Here is an 18,158-nt window from a genome sequence, read left to right as displayed (position 1 = left end):
ACAGGGTTCATTACTTTCCCTGTGGCTCCAGTTATCTCTTTCCGGTTTTATTGGCATTGCTTTAAGAAGAAAACTTGAATAGTCCATTTATTTTTATGCCGTTGATTGTGTTACTCTTTCTGACTTTTCTCCACAGTTTGACTAGATGTGAAGAAATTATAAACCAGTAGATCTGTCGGGTTGTAAAGAATGAAGACACTAAAACCATTATGCAGGTAGTAGGAACTCTGGAAACCGAAATACCTACTTGCATTGATCCTTCTTCTACCTGCTAAGTTACAATCCATTTTCACTGCATTTATTTATGGTAGGGTACATATGCATGTGCCACAGTGCACATGTGGTGTTCAGAGGACAGTTTGAGACTCCTTATATGATGTGAGTTCCTTATATGATGTGATCGAACTCAGGCCGTTGGGCTTAGCAGCAAGCATGCCATAGCTCCCACCCTGAGCTTGCTGCTAGTTCTTTCCCACTGAGCTGCATTCCTAGCTCTTGGATTCTTGAGATAGAATCATGCTACACAGCCCAGGCTGACCCTGAACCCAGTATTTAGTTCATGTTGGCTTCAAACTTCCACTCTTCCTTCTACTTATTGTTCCTGAGTATTTGGATTACAGGTGCAAACCACAACGTCCTGCGTGGTCACTGACATTTATGTTCACCATTAGGGGAGTTCTATAGACAGTGATTGATTCACCGTTGCAAAGTATACCAGTATAAGAGAGTAGAAATACTTTTTAAATAAAAACAATTTGGGGTCTATGTGATATTTGTATTGTAAGTAAATTGTCATTGAAACCAATAGTCATCGGCTTGAATAAAGTGATTATTATGATTTTGTCCTGGAATTTTCTGCTTTATTTCCAAAATGTTTTTGACTGTATTAAGCTGTCACATAAAAGGGTGGTATTGATGCTAAGGAGACTGACTTTCAGGTTTCCATGTTTGGCCTAACAAAAACAAATAATACGCGTTGGTTACATCTCTGAACTTTAAAAATACATTTAATTGTTATAACCATATTATAAGCTTTATATCTGCTATGGTTTAGTGTGATCTGTCTTTTCAATATTCATTTTGCTATTTAACTTCCAAATGTAATAGTCTAGGGGTGGAGAAGAGGTGCTTGGGCCACGAGAGCTCTGCCCCCATAAAGGGATTTGTGGCCCTGAAACAGTGGGTAGCTTCTCCTGAACATATGTGGCCCCTGCCTGCTTGTCCCCTCTTTGTATGAGCCCAATGGTCCTTCCATGTTTCCACTTACGAGACAGATATCACAGTCCAAGAGCAAACCCATGTTCTGCTCACTCTTGTACATCTTGTCTGGAGCATTGTGAGCTAAATAAAACTTTTCTTTATAAAGGCTCCAGCTTGAGATGTTGTTATTCATAACCCACGGCAATAAAAACCAGACTGAGATTGTGCCATACTATTAAACTTCCTACTTAACAAGGAGGAACGAGAGGTGCACTGAGGGGAACTTGCTTGAGTGTGGTCCCCGAGAATGTTAGTAACTGAGTCAGAACTTGAATGCAGCAGCTTACTTGCTCAGCGTCATATAATCCGGGGTGGAGAGTAATCACAGTGTGTGTCACACTCCCGGCATACAGATGCCATCCAGGCTGGTGCAGATATTTGAGGTCTTTTAGATGACTAGCTCATAGAACTGAAAAACTGGGCTATTGTTATATTTGTTGAAATGGGCTCAAATTCCTCAAATATGGAAAAATCTTGTTTTACACACACTGTGATGATGCAGGGAAAATCCTGGCTTCTTGTAGCAACTATTAGGTGTGGGTGTTATGAGTTTGTTCTCAAATAAAGGCATCATCAGGGAAAGAAGGAAAGAAGGAAGAAAGGAAGGAGGGAGGGAGGGAGGGAGGGAGGGAGGGAAGGAAGGAAGGAAGGAAGGAAGGAAGGAAGGAAGGAAGGAAGGAAGTGCTCAGAGGTGTTGGTTTACTATCCCTAGGGAGCAAGGAAACTGTCACAGTAGCCACCTCCTGCTTTGTTCCCAGCCATCATGTGTGGCTTCTCTGCTATAGCTGCCTTAGCAACCTTTTGCGAGAGCTAAGAATCCATACCTGACACTCAAGATTCGTACCTAAGATAACATGTACCACCCAAGGGCTTGGTAGCCCCATTCTACATTTTTATGTCAGAATAAGAGGAGGGAATTGATCTCTTGTGTGTCACAGGCACTGAGATGCTGGGAAAGTTTCTCCGGCAGGGCAAGTTGGCAAAACTAGTCCCGGTGGATTTCAAGTTAATTTGACTAATTCTTTCACCACTTGTCAAATGAAACTACTTTTGTTTAGGTAACAAAACAAGCTGTTTCCGCTGCCATTTCTCCAGTGGGTAGTATAGGCACTTCTGGCGAACACACATTACGGCTAACTGTTATGATGTTTGCTGTCAAATTCATTTATTTATACAACTGCTGTAAAAAGCCTGAGGCCCGTAAGCAGCCATGAAAGATTTCAGAGTCATGGTGTGGGGTCAGGAGAGGGGGGAAAAAAAGTCTCCACTGGTTACAAGAAAGGAACTGACACAGGAAATGGTCACATATGGCGCAGATTTATTGTGTCCGGGGCTTCCCATTCAAATCTCATTATAGCCACGGCTCTGAGCAGGCCACGGCACTGTCCCATTCATTTCGGGTTTGGCATCCAGCAGAATGACTGTGGCTGCTTCAAAAAGGGAGCTGGAGAGGGGGCAACTTTATCATTCTGAGGAAAGAGGATGCCAGGAGCCGCACTTGTAAAGAAGGATGTCGGTTGTCCTTCTCTTTAAACTAAGCTCTGAGCACTGCTTTGTTTAAAGGCAGCAGACAGGGCTCTGAGCAAAAGAGGAGAGGAGAAGAGGGGAGGGATGAGGTGCAGAGTGGGACCAAAGGAAAGGGGAGTTTGGATGGAACTAAGAATTATCCTGGATTTTCAGGGTGGTGTTGTTTTCTTCAATGGTGCAAAGCAGATTTTCGACTTGAACTCACGAGCACACACTTTTCTGGGCATGCATGGGATTTCCCTTGCCTACATTTTCTAAAAATAGTTATTATTAGGCAATGTTTCAGGGATTCTCTTTGCTTGCAACTTGTCTCTTTCACCTCTGTTCATGGGAATGAATAATTTCAACACTTACCACAAGGTGAGTATTAGTTTGAGCTAAGGGACAAAACAAAGTTGATTAAAGGATGCTTCTCTGCGGTTACGGAGAACGTAAACAGCGTGGATTTCTTGGCAGGTGCTCATTTTGGAGTCTGAACATATATTATCTCACTTTTGAGTGTGCATCAACCCATGGGTTGTGTGCGGCTCCTAATTCCTTTACGTGTGGGAAAACTGAGTTAGAAGGAGGATGAGGAGCCTCTCCAGGGCTTCAAAGTGGAGGAGGCAGGATGCAATCAGTGCTAAACCTGATCTCTCACAGAGCTTACTTCCTGAGCCCGCATTTGCCTGGGATGTTTCTAATGTAGTATTCAAATAATAGATTTCATAATTGGGACCATAGCCATTGAGGTTTGTAGGTGAAATTTTATTCCCAAAATCCTACCCCCAAACCCCCCAAATACCAAGCCACTTATTATTTCAAGTAGTGTATAACTAATGAGATTACAATATAGTAAGAACATATAAAATGAAATAGTCCCTGGGTTTCGTTTAAATGCTCTCCTATAAAAAAAGGTACCGAAAACATTAAAAATGGCTGGCTCATAAGAAAGAGCTGTTGGGTCCATATGTCACCCCCCCCCCCCACCTCATCCCTTTCCTGTCATTCCATCCCTTATTCTACCTTTTACCATTCATTATTTTGCTCAAAATCACAGTTATTAAAGATAAAAAATTACTGTGAAACACCCACCAAGATGACATGAGGCAGAGGTCCTGCTAAGCAAGCTTGCATTGTGCGCTTTGAGGTCACTGTGGTTGTCTGTTTCTTACTCCTTTGGGAAGGTGTTCCCACTGACAATAAGGACCAGTCCCAAAGCACCAGTGAGACTGCTCATGGGAGTGTAGGAGAGGCCGTGACGAGCAGCTCCTGACTCACCCGCTGCCCTTCTCCACACTGAGCCACTTCACTACCATGCTCGTCTTCACTAGCAGGCTGTCTACACACTTGCCTGTCTCATGTCCCACAACCATTGGAAGCCACAACTCAGCAACTGTTCAACTGGCCTTATTTGTTGCAAAGGGTGTCAGTGGTAGTCACCTTTGCTCCCAAGTGACACTTTTTAGCCATTGTAAAATTCAACCCAGAAATGCACTATTTTTTGACATTCCAGGACTCAACACCAAATAAACGATGCACGTTTTATGTCCAATGACACCAATTTCTCAAAAATTTACACTGATAAATATTTTGAATTTACAGTTACGACCCTTTTAGATTACTTATTAAAATTGTAGTATGTATCAGTATATGAACAATTTTATGTGTTCCCTTAATAATAACTGCAAATGACGCAGTATAATCACTCAGCAGAACTTAAAGACCTCAAATTCTAGGCTACATATTAGCATAGTTATAGTTCATTATATATTGAATATATTGCATGTAAGAACACTCTCAACTTGCCTTTACCAAATAATCCCAACACATAATCATTACTTTCAAAGTTTTAAAAAAACAATTTTAGTTAACATTTCTCCATTTTGAAGCAAAAAACCATTTTGTTTACTCTATCTAAAATAAGCAAAACATGTTTTCTTTAACAATCCTTTTGAATATTTCTATTGCTTTCTTTGGTCTTGAGAAGCACAGTTTTGAGATTTTGGAATATCACTCCTTGTAGTTCAAGGATAAGCAACAGTCATAGTTGAAGAGACACTGAACCGGTCCTTGCTTATCTTACCTCTGCCCATTTATATTTGTTAAACTGGAAATGATGAGGTATGAATATTGTTTGGCAGAAGAGAATTGTAAATTATTTGTTTTCATTTCTTGAAAACAGTGAGTGATTATTTATTTTGTTTATGTCAAGATCGCCTATAGTTTATGGTACTTTGTGAAATATATCACAGGATGGCTAAAAATATTGTTGAGGGAAATGGTGGTGTTAACCTCGAGGAAAAAAATCATTAATGTTGATGTATTTCATTCTATTTTAAACATATAAATTTTTCTCTTTTGTTGAAATGGCAAGATGGAAGGATTCTGCGTGCCTTTGAGTCAAAGCATTTATTTTAGAAATACTTTTTTTTTCATTTCTTCTGATCCATTTTTCTAAATAAAAGATAGAAGTTATTTCTTTTTTTTCTTTTCTGTTAATTTTTTTTCTCTAGCAGAGATGACCCCTTTGGCATATTTTCTTTTCAAACGTGAAATGAGGTGGAAAATCCTCATTTCATGACAGGAAGGACAAATATTGACACAAAGTTAATATTTGTTAGAACCCTGGAAGCAACCTGAGTATGTGTGTGTGCATGTACACACACACACACACACACACACACACCCCACAGAGTTCTTTCTCCTCCTAAACCAGACACAATTAACTTTTCTCCTTTCCTGGCATTAGGTCTATGGCTTCTAGTCTGGTAAAAGGAGTACAGAGTGTGTTTTATGTACAGGATATTTTAGGAAGGTGACAGACACACAAAGCAAGCGCTCATGTGCACATGTGCATACACAAATACAACCTGCTTAATCAAATTTCCCGCACTTAAAGCAGAGCTTCTGGATTTTGTCACTGTGCTTGTCCACCCTGAGTGCAATAGCATATGCCGAGCCAGTGCTCACTGGTCACTCAGTATTCATTATGACCTGTCCACTCTTGCCTTTTCGAGAAGAATGCCCTGGGGTGATTGGGTGGCTGTCCTGCCAGGCTGTATCACTTATCCATTCACATTGATTATCAAAGTCAGCTGTGGCCAGGCCTTGCTTTCTCCCCTTCTTCTCTCAGCCCCTCTTACAAGCACCCCTGCCTGGATTTTCATGAGGAAATAATCAGATTAGGCCTTTCACGGTGAGTTCATATGGAGTTCTCTTTCTCCCGTGTGCTACTAACTGAATAAACGTGTTTAGTGGTAAATTGTAAATGACATTATGATTACCAAAGCCAGCATGGGTTTCATTTAAAAGTGATCAGAATTACAGACCACAAAAATTGTGACTGGCAGAAGAGGCCATTTGGTGAAGTGGGAAAGGGAAAGGCAAAAACAAGTGAGAAAGATAATCATTATTCAAAACTAACCTTCTCCAACGGAGAAAAGCAGGAGAGAAAAGCATCTATCCGAGGGAACAATGGAAGGCTATTCAGACATGAGTCTAGACTGTGATCATGGGGTCTCATCATCAGCACTGGGGGTTGAACCAGAAGGTCGGTTTGCTGTGTGTAGCCTTTTTTTAAAGCAGCGACCATGCATTTTCTGCTATAATTAAGAACCATGTCTGTTTGGCCCCTCTTCAGTACTACTATGTTGTATGCTTTGCTTAAAATCTTATTATTGTTGTTATTATTATTATTAATTTTGCCTCTTAACAAACTGAAAAAACTACCATTAACTGAACAGATGTCAAAGGAAAGTGAATAATAGGATATGTGTAAAACAGTGCATCTCTTAGCCATGACTGAATTCTAAAGACATTAAAATAGAATTTCTAATTGAGGAATAGCAAGAGTTCACATTTGTCTACAATGGTGATCCATTAATATGACTTATTGATAAGATTTGAATAATGGTCTTTGTTAAGATTGTGGTGATGATTTTCTTTTCCTAGCATATCATGGTTGAATATTGATTTGAAAGTACAAGCAATAATATACAAAAGCAAAAGAGCTTTCGCCAAATATGTGATTTGACAACCATCAGGAATTTTCCCATATGTGCTCATTAAGAAACTGTGCAGAAAAAGCTCCCAAAGTTTTGTGACTTTTCACTGTGCTATACAACATGACAGAATATTTTGTCCAAGAATTGTTCTCTGGAGAGTTCTTTAGATGTCATTTTATTTTACCAGGGCCAAATTTCTAGTTGTTTCTTCTTCTTCTTCTTCTTCTTCTTCTTCTTCTTCTTCTTCTTCTTCTTCTTCTTCTTCTTCTTCTTCTTCTTCTTCTTTTTTCTTCCTTTTCCTCTTTTTCTTTCTTCTTTTCCTTCTCCTTTTTTTCTTCCTCCTACCCTTCATCCTTTTCATCCTCACTTCTAAATAATGTAGTTGAGTCAATATGACTGTGATTTAACTTTCTATTTAAGAATTATAAATGATTAAACTTATCATTTACAAGGGACTAAGGACAGAGGAATGGAAGCAGGGGAGACAGGGAAGACTGAAGAGACAGAGATTACAGGAGAAATGTAAGGAAAGAGGAAAGGAAAAGGAAGGAAGAGAGGATGAGAAGGTCTATTAGATTTATGGTATGAAAGCTACTTTAAGATAAGAAAAGTTCTGGGTCATTGAATACTTATCCCACTGTGCCCCCTTCCTGATGCTGCTTCTATAGGTATTTGGGCTCCTTGTCAGATATTTCTGTATCTAAAGCTTTCCTCAGCTACCATGCTATGACATGTTATGATGCATGGGTTGACCGCTTTGCTACCACTAAAATCCAGTGAATAGCTCAGAGAACTCCATTGACCAAAGCTCTGTGAACTTCAAATGCTTGTAATTTTCACACAACTGTTAGTATGAGAATGGAGTGTGTTTTGATTAACACTCATTCTGGCCACACTGCAAGACCACTATCTACCTATTTATCTTCCATCTTTTTCCTGAGATGCTCAAAAGTTCAGTAACTTCTTATTCCCTTTGTCCAAAATGTGTTTCCAGGGCTGTATAAAATCTCTAACTTAACCAGCACAATCATTATCTCCAAGAAACACATCCTCCCCTTTACTCCATTAGGTCTCTATTGTGCTGTGAAAAAATCAGTTTCTTTAGGTCACACCCCAAAGCCTGTTTCCTTTCCTGATCTACGCTGCTCCTATGCTGTGTGCAACATCCCTCTGTGTAACCACTGCTCCTCAGAGGCTGACAGCATGTGGTTTTCTCATTGATCTCACTGGTGTCTTATTTTCACACAGTGGGCAATGTTCTTCACTCCTAGGAGGTCATAGTATTTAACCCACTGTTTTGTCTCCTAGCATACTTACCAAAGTGTGATTCTTATCAAAGTAGGAAATTTACCCCAAAGCTTGTCAGGTGTGACATTAAACAAAGAGCATCCAAAGGACAATAAGCAAAGACCAGTTATTCTGAACTTGGTACAAAGGAATCATCCAATACCTTTTGTATTTGATGAAGACTTACAGGCTGCCAATACAGTAGAAAGATTTTTAGTGGAAAAAATAAGGAAGCATCATGAGAATTAGAGGCATGCTGGGGCTTCATTAGAGACTCTTTGAAATAAGCCAAACCAAAATGAAATGAACTCAAACAAAAAGTGCAGCATCCTATCATCCTAGGTAATTGGTTAGGGGCACGTATTTGATTTTTCCAATTGCTTCTACATTGGAAGTTGAGAAAAAAGAATACTAACAGGAAGAAAAGGGAAATGGGAACCTATTAATAAAGTACTACTGAATGCTTAAGGCTTTTTTTTTCAACATGTCTGGTTGGTACAGATAGAAATGTAACCACCTGGTCTGGTTACTGTACATTGTAGGTATGTGGCTTATCTCTTTATACTGTCTGACTACTGTGCTTCTACATACAGGCCTTTATGTAGATCATCTTCAGGTATTCTCTTGAAGCCTATTGACCATATCTACTTTATCTTTTATCATAACTAAGGAAAACTATAACTATAAATTCTTCAACACCATTAAAGGCTTGAGAGGGAAATAATGTTACATAAGTAAACAAGACGTGCACTGTAAGCTATTTCCAGAACTCTAGAACTGACAGAGACATCTCGCTGCCTGGACAGTCACTTCTGTACCATTGAGGCATCCATCTTCAGCCTACAGGCCCATAGTACCTGGCAGACTTTTTCATGAAGCAGGAAATTTCAAAGACAGTTCTGCCTATATTGGCAGTTTGCTAGTCACTTTTTTCTGTGAACTGCAGAATGTCTAGCACACTCTTTCATGAAGCAGAAACCCTGAAAAATTGTCTCACTTTTAGGCAAGTTCAGCAGTCATTTCTCTGTGGGTCCTGCATGTCCAGTTCATCAAGCAGTTCAGGCAAGAACAGTTTCTTGCCCAAATGGTTAACCAACTTTATAAGGAGCCTCTTTAATGCCCATCATCCCCTTGAAGTAGCTTGGTACTAACAGGAGAAGATGTCTCTCAAAGTCATGAAAAGTCCTAACTTCTTAAAGCATCTTGAATTACACATTCTGTAGTCTTTGAAAGGTTTGAAGAATACCTATCTATCTGAAATACATTTCCGTACATCCAGAAAATCTAACTAATGACTACAAGCTTGACTATTATAGATAATTATCTATTAACGTATATTTCTTAATTATACATTACATTTTTAAATGGTAATGTATCCATTTTAAAATGGTAATCACAGGATACAGAGGGAAATCCCATATCACAGAAATCAATAGAATAAGAATAATCCAGCTATAGTGTTGGGAGGCAGGCTGATTTCTACTAGTCATATGAAAGATCTTTATAGGGAAATAAATCATGTGACTAAAAACTTGGAACGTGTGGTCCCACCCTATAACAGGCAGGGAGAGAAGATGCATGGATTACTGAATTAACCAACGATGACCAGTGATTTCATAATACTCACATTCATTCTGAAGAAACAAGACTTGGTGAACCTTTGTGTGGATGAAGAATATGGTGGGAGGCCCAGTTGGAGTAGGGATAGGAGTTTTGTGCCTTTCAAACACACTTTATGCTGTATGTTTCTTGCATCTGGCTATTCATGTCTGTTTTTTTACAATTTCTTCTACAATAAATAAATAGATAATGTATTGCTCTGAGTTTTGTGAGCATCTTTATCAAATTTAATCCAAACTGAGGTCACAGGTACCCATAGTTGTTTTAGAAGCATAGGTCACAACCTGGTACTTATGATTGACATATGAATTGAGGCAGTCATGTGACATCAAACACTTAATGTGGGTTCTGAAGTTTCTACCAGGTAGTGTAAAGGCTTCAAATGGAACAGTGTTTGATGGAGAACTGGTTATTAACAATAGGGAGAAACACCAAGCCATTTTGGATATTTTGTGTCATATGTGCATATAAGAATACTGCAATTTACTTTCTTTTCCCTTAAGAGCCCCGCCCCCACAGTTGTTCCTGATGCAATTATTTTACATATTCAAATCTGTTTGCACTTAACCATTGTTTTTGTTGTTAATCTTAAATAGATATTTATCCTTAGAATATGTCAGATGACTTTTATTTAATGCATATAGCTTTTCATGTTTTGCTTAAGATTTCTTTGTGTTCCCAATATTTAATATAGTCAAATGGTCAATAAGTATTTGACAGCATAACAGACAATGATGAGAAGAGTGGATTATAAGTCCTCATTAGGTGTTGCTCATATGTTACTCATTTGTTTCCTTTGTGTCACAGGTATCTTCAGAGAAGAACAGAAATGCACATTCCGAGCAATGATCCAGGGCTTCTTCTGCAAGCAGACTGACCACATGATCTTAATTCTCCATAATGTAGATGTGCCTTGGACAGTTCCAAAGTCATACCCACTTGTATCTGTTACTAATGGCTTTGTTGACACATTTAGCAGGGTACAGGACAGTATCCTACACTCCAGCACTTCCTCTGTGTCTACTTTCTATTCCATCTTACCAACCAGGCAAATCACCAAAGTATGCTTTGTGGAGCAAACACCTCCATTGTTACGCTTTTTTCTACTTGGCAATAGAAGTGCCTCTAAGCTAGTTCTGGCTGTGTTCTACAATGAGATTCAGAGCCCTCATGTTTTCTTAGAAAAAAGATTTATTCCACCTACTCCAGTAGAGTCAGCGTCTTCATTGTTGGATGAGTCTGCTGGTGCCAACTACTTCGACATCATGAATAACCTCTTATATGTTGTCCTGCAAGGAGAGGCGCCTATTGAAATACACTCAAGTGTTTCCATTCATTTGGCTTTCACTGTGACATTTTCAGTCCCAGAGAAAGGCTGGGAAAGAGTGATGCTTGAAAGGTTAACACACTTTTTACAGATTGACCCAAACCAAATCAAATTCAAGCTTGAGATGCCTGGCAACAAAGAAACCTTAGAGGCCATTGCAAACAGTAGAAGAAAAAGAAAGCGTAATTGCCCAACTGTAACTTGTGGTGGTGCTTCTACCAGATCTGGTCAACGCAGACCTCTCATGGCAGAAGTGATGCCATATAGGATCACACCAACAACCTCTGTGGAAACTCTCTCAAAGGTGATTGTCATCGAAATAGGTGATCTGCCAAATGTAAGGAGCACTGAATTTGTCCTATCCTTACCGAGCAACAGGCTGCAGAATTTGGCTCACCAAGTTATCACTGCTCAACAGACTGGAGTCCTGGAAAATGTTCTCGGAATGACTGTGGGGGCCCTACTGGTGACTCAGTCAGAGGGAGTCACAGGCTATAGGTAAGCACTATCAGAACATCTTGATGAAGGGTGATTTCTTGGGCCTGTATTCTTTACAATCAACTGCAAATGATTCACTGGAATTCAAAGTTTCAAAAGCCAAAGCTACACACCTAATTAGAGACAAATTCAATCAATTCATTTATTGACATTTAAAAAACACATTTTAGGTGAAATAGAGTTCTATCACTTTCTCCATCTCTTTTATCTTTTCAGGCCTTCCCACTTATTCTCCCTCTAACCTTTCCCACTCTTTTCTGGCAAATTGATAGCTTCTATTTCTTTTTCTTTGATTTTATGTTTTTTCATGCACACAGAGACACATATACACATATGTGTCACATATACACACAGAGACACATATACACATATGTGTCACATATACACACAGAGACACATATACACATATGTGTCACAAATACATATGTGTATATGTGTCTCTGTGTGCATGTATAAAATATATAAATATAACATGCTCAGTACATTTTTGTTGCTGGTTTGCACATGATTTCAGGAACCAATCACATATATTGGCTAACAAGAAGAAAGTTCATTTCTGAGAGAGGGTACTTAGAATTTTATGTAGAGTAACTATCCATATGAAAGCTCATTAGTTAATAGTTTGTATTACCATTTCTGCTATAACAATGAGAACACATGTATTCCTTTTGTTGATTGACACAAAAACAACACCATAATTATTCTTGATTGTTTCTAATATAGAACAGTATTTTTGCCAAGCACAAAATTTTAACCAATTACTGATACTATTATTTTTTAAACTTTTAGACTGTGTTATTTTATGGCTATAAGTGTTTTCCTGTATGTATGTATGTATACCACATGTATGCCAGGTACTTGTGGAAGTAAGAAGAGGGAATTAGACCCTCTGGAACTAGGGTTTCACATGGTTGTGAGTCACCAGGGAGGTACAAGAACCCAAACCTGGGTTCTCTTCAAGAGCAATAAGTGCTTTTAACCACTTATCTGTCTGCCATGCTCCCCCATGTTACTCCTACATTCTGTATGGTCATATGGGTGTCAACGGTGCTAATGTGTTTTGGTTTTGCTTCATATTTTTCTCCTAGTATAGCTTCATTTAGGCTTCACTGAGTTCTTTTTTTTTTTTTTTTTTACTGTTTGTGGAGAATTATTCTTTTTTTTGTTTTTTTTTGTTTTTTGGTTTTTTTTCCAGTTTATTTATTTTTTATTAAAAATTGCCATCTCCTCCCCTCCTCCTCCCCCTTCCCTCCCCTCCCCTCCACCCACACCCCCACTCCCTCCCTCTTGAGGCCAAACAGCCATCAGGGTTCTCTACATTATGTTGAGTCCAAGGTCCTCCCAACTCCCCCCAGGTCCAGGAAGGTGAGCAACCAAACTGACAAGGCTCACACAGAGCCCGTCCATGTCGTAGAGACCAAGCCCATCGCCATTGTCCTTGGCTCCTCGGTCAGCCTCCACCATCAGCCACCCTCAGAGAGTCCGATTTGGTCGCATGTTCCATCAGTCCCATTCCAAGTGGAGTTCTTATGAATATATATGTATACCTAGAGATCAAAGCTATAGCCTGTTGCTTTATGTTGTTCACTGTTCCAAAATATTGAACATTGCAGTGTATATTCATCTTTTAGTATACAAGAATACAATGAGTAGAAGTAGTGAAGGTCCATCAGGGGAACCCTGCAGAGTGAACAGGGAGCAAATAGGGAATGTAGCACATGTTTGTGGGGCAAATCATCCTATCCTGTAGACATGAGATGGCTCCAGCACAAAGATCACCTCTACCACTCATCATCAGTCATAACATGGTGTCTTCACTCCTGACTCAGAGTTTTCTGATCTAATAAAAAACCATGAAGCATGAATAATATGGTTTGCACTTTCTGTTGAAATTGGTTATATCCCCCATCTCTGTTTTCCTGGTATCTTAAGAGAGATTTTCCAGGTGTATGGCAAAAACCATAAATCATGGGAAAATAAAGCAAAGTGTACCTGGTGGAAATGTCTGCTGAGTGAGAATCACCATAGAACTGACAAATCCTACCAATGTTCCCTCTGTCCCTGAACATTGCACAGTAGGCTAAAAAGCCTTGGAGGCATACACAGGCCCCAAGGCCAGCTTGGTGTCTTTCAGCTCTTACCAATATCCGTTGGGACCTTTTCTGAACTCCGAGAGTCATTGGCACACTAATGAACTAACCTTGAGACACCAGAGTTGAGTCTGTGCATGAGCTCCTTTCAGTTGGGAACCACTAACAAAGTCCTTTGGAAGTTCCCTTCTGGTATATACAGGGGTAGCAGACATTTCAAAAAATGAGGCTGTCTTGGAAACTTATATTACCAGATGATCACTACTTATTTTCAAGAAACTAGCACTTTAGACTGTGAGCGGTAATGAAGTTGCTGTCTACTTTTTGGGTATGCAGTCAATTTCTCCCTTTACTCCTGTCAGGAAATTTGGATTTTAACTTCCTCTCCCTGCTTAGGACAGTTGCTGTTCATTTCTCAAACTTTTGTGGACATACGCAGCCATTTTGCTGTCCATTTGCCTATTTTCTTTATTCCTTTCTTTTTTTCCGCACTGCCTTACCCAGTGTTATGCTTTAGGGAGTGGAGATTTTGGTGGGATGAGATGAACACATATTGCACATTCCCACCAGGATCTTGTTTCCATGTGTTGTATTCAGAAGTCCCAACATAACATGCACTGCCGCCTGCCGTCCTTTCTCTAGAAGCGTGATCTTCACTCCTGAAGCTCTGTCATTTCTTTCTCTTTTCTCTCCTGTCTCTTTTACTCCGTCATTCTCATACTAGAATATGAATGCACAGACTCATAGGTACCTGTGCATATTGATATCAGAGACTGAGACGTCTTCCTAGATTGCTCAGTACTTCATATATTGAGCCAGGTGTATATAATCCGGTACATACAAACAAACATACATATATATGTACATACATATATGCATACATACATTATACAGTATCAGTAAATAATAAAATTAGTTCTGGTTATCTCCCTTACAGAAGTTTAGGTGTCAAAATACCAAAGCTGTCTGTAGTTGGCAGAACTTCTGTGATGTCCCCCTGAAGACACACCTCTGTAATCTCCTGGCCCAATGAATGATGAAGAAATAGCTTTGTTATTTACTAGGTTCTGTGGCACATTTGACCTTAAAATGGGAAGGCTAACCTGAGTTATTGTAGTTGGCTCAGTCAAACACCTGAGACTTAGGCAAGCAGAACTTTTCCTGTCATAGGAAAGAGTCTAAAGAGGAAAGCAGAGCAGTTCAAGGTGTGAGAACAACTTAATGTGCCAATGGTGTTAAGGCAGAAAAGGGCCGATAAAATGATTTAAGGAACTATGGGGATGGCTCAATGAGTAAATGACTTACCCTGTGAGCATGGAGACCAGAGTTCAGATCCATAGCACCAATGGTCAGACACTACAGTTCAATTGGTAGAGTGCTTATAGTGCTTTAATCCTTAAGTTTGATGCCTGTTGCCACATCACTCTGCATACAAACACACAGTTACAGTAAAATCGCTTGTGTGGAGGAAGGTGAAGATCAGAAGTTCATGGTGATGCTTGTGTACTTAATGAATATTAGATTATCCTGGACTAATAAGAAAGGCTTGTGATATGCTAGACTTGAAATTACTGGACCATAACACCAGTAGGAAATGATCAGCTCATAAGACATTTTTTTCCCAACTAGGGAGGGCAACTGCTAAGGGAGGCGGCCTGGGATTAATAGGGATCACATGATCATTAAATGTGAATAAAACCGTTTGTATGAGTTCAGAAAGATACCTAGGGAAGCCAATCATTCCTGTCTTCCAGAGGCATAGAAGCATCCTGCCCAGGGGCAGAGTTATAGTACTGCATTTCTCTTTGTGTATCTCACATTGCCTCAAGCAAGTTTTGTACATAAATAGGAGGTCTAACAGTGACTGTCAACTGGAATTGACTGGAAAACTTACTTTTTTTCCTTCCAAGGTACAGAGATCACCTATTCCCTTTTAGATCACAGGTCCCCTTTGTGGCACAAATAGGCTGTGTCATTTGTCTAGTCCATTAAAAACCAGAGAGACCATGGGAGTTCAGGATACCTTGGAAAACTAATAAAAACAGCGGGATTTCTTTTTGTTTTGTTTAGCGGAAACCCAGTTAACGACCTTGGAGGGGTGAAGTACCCAAAACCCCCTGCGCCACCCTCAGTCACCACAGGAGATCTTGTTGAAAAACCGTCTGCACCACTAGGATTTACTCATTTCCATTTTCTATGTTTGCCATTGTCTCATCTTCCAGGATGTAAACACGCCATGTGTGCCAGATTTAGAAGCACGTGTTGGGGAGAACGGTGGTGGTGGTGGTGGTGGCGGCGGTGGTGGTGGTGGTGGTGGTGGTGGTGGTGGTGGTCTCTGAACTGGGAAGTTTCTGCATTGTCACACACTTCCTCCTTCAGCCGGCACTTAAGCATGGCAAGGAAAAATATGTTTCACAGACTTGACTGGGTATTGCCAGCTGTTAAATAGCGGTTGAAACTGGAGGAGATGAAGGGAACGTTCCTCCCCCATTTTTTAAAGTTTGGCTGTAGGTCCTTCTGCCTGCAGGCTACAGTCACATTAGCAGTTGGAAATTGGATAACGACAGCACAATGACAAATCCAGGTTGCTTGCAATAAGTTGTTAATCCCTTTGCTTTAATATTGGAGCAGCGTGTAATGATGTTTGGACATCACTCCAGTTTACTGACGACCCCACTGGGGCCAGCAATAGAACCTTACAACTGTCTAACAAGGTGTCAGGTGACTCCCGTCGTCACAGCAACGGACACTGGAATCTAATCTTCCCTTCATCCCTTCTAGCACCCAATAACGCCTAGATTATATAAGCGGCCCATCATTGCTTGGTAACTTGAATCAATTAACGTTAATTCACACAATGCTATGATGTATTGTGATCACGTTCATTTCAGGGAAGGGGGAGAAATTGCTATAAGTCACCTAAAATGAGGTTGTCTGTGGTACTGAGGTATTAATTGGGTGTCCATATTAAATGCAAAAGGAGCCCCATCATGAAAGGAAAGTGGATGAGTGACTCTCTTGGCTGCTATTGACCTATCAGAAGAAGACAGTGCCCTTTTCCTTTGCTTTTATCTATTACAGTTTTCCCTATTGCGTGTCAAGTTGATGTATTATAAAAAATTCATTTGGTGACCTTTCACCCCCTTAGCAGATTAAACAATTTCACTTCAATGGCATCATTAACAGGACCCTGCATTTAATGATGATTTCTCTAAAAGGCCACGGAGATTCGATTTTAAGCTAACAGATTTATTGCACTATTATAACATATCGTAAAAAACTGTACCACCTACGGTCAGGTTTTAGGATAGAAACTGCTTGAGAGTTTATGTGGAGCTTAAAGTGGTATTACCTTGGGATACACTGCAGCGGCGAGTCTCTGACCTCCAGTGAGATGCTGTTTACATTTAATAAGAGGTCTTTGCTCACAATAAACTTTAAAGTGTGTCAGGGACAGGCCTTTCTGAAGCATTCAGCTCAACCTCGGGTCTCCAGATACCAATTTACTTATGTCAGAATCTTTAATGGGTTTCTCAGTTTTCTTAACCCAGTATGTTTGTCTGTACCCATTTCTTATCAGGAAACATTTAAGGATGAGGTTATTAAAGATCTAGCAACAATGTTAAATGTTTCCAATAGCTGTACCCAGCAAAAGTATATAGTTTAAAAAAACAACACTAGTATACACTGTTTCTTTAAAAAAAAAAAAAAAAACAACAAACAAACAAAAAAAAAACAAAGGAAGGGATCTTAGCTATTCAGACTAATCAAACTAATAAACTATGGTCAGACACAGAACTTCTAGAGAGAGGTTTCAGGAGCCAAGACCTTAGCTAGGTGGAAAACCGAGTTCTTAGGCCCACATGCTCCCACTATGCTTGTATCTTTCCGTGGTTCAAGAAGGTACAAGGAAATTGCTTCCTATAGAAACTTAAGATGGTTTCATCCATTGTAATCATTCCTCTATTGTTCATGATTTCAGGACTAATGTCGACCTTGAACTGCCATTCATGGCCTCTGAGAAGTAAACAATACTTTCTCCTTTGTTACACTCACAAGGGAAGAGTAAAAGACAGAAAATTGCAGAAATCGCTCACAAATATTTAATTGAGGCTATGGCTTATAATACAATAAAGGCATTTTTAGACCAGAGCTAACTACTCTAAATGCTGCTCATCAGATCATCACTGTATCTTGGAGTAGAATGTACAGTATTTGATCTATAGATCTCCATTTGCTTGGGAAATAGATGTTGCATGTCTATGATGAGGAATCCATAAGTTAAAAGAAATAATAAGGTTTTAATGTTCTCATAAGCTACATCTTTCAGCACACCAGACACTGAATCGAATTTGCTTCGAGGTATCAGGAGTCATCTGGTTATTTTATGCTAGGTCTCACCGGTGATTGGCATGTTTGGGCAAGGTGGGAAACAATATACTTCACTGGTAGTATAGATAAGCGGCAAAAATAGTTATGATTTACAAGACTTGTGCTTTTTTAGCCCCTCACTCCTCAAACCCAAGTAAGAGCATCTAACTGACAACGTCTTTTGTTAAGATA

General features: G+C 39.7%; 1 protein-coding gene across 1 annotated transcript in view; it reads left to right on the top strand.

Annotated features, from left to right (window-relative positions):
• Pkhd1 (PKHD1 ciliary IPT domain containing fibrocystin/polyductin) overlaps positions 1-18,158 on the top strand; it is a 380,278-nt gene that overhangs the window by 338,032 nt on the left and 24,088 nt on the right. The window contains exon 47 of the mRNA XM_038343811.1: positions 10,488-11,505. Coding sequence (XP_038199739.1) covers positions 10,488-11,505 — 1,018 coding nt within the window. The remainder of the gene's footprint in view (positions 1-10,487; positions 11,506-18,158) is intronic.

This window comes from Arvicola amphibius, chromosome 9, assembly GCF_903992535.2.
Source record: "Arvicola amphibius chromosome 9, mArvAmp1.2, whole genome shotgun sequence".
Lineage (NCBI taxonomy): Eukaryota > Metazoa > Chordata > Mammalia > Rodentia > Cricetidae > Arvicola > Arvicola amphibius.
This window is presented reverse-complemented; position numbering and strand designations above follow the sequence as displayed.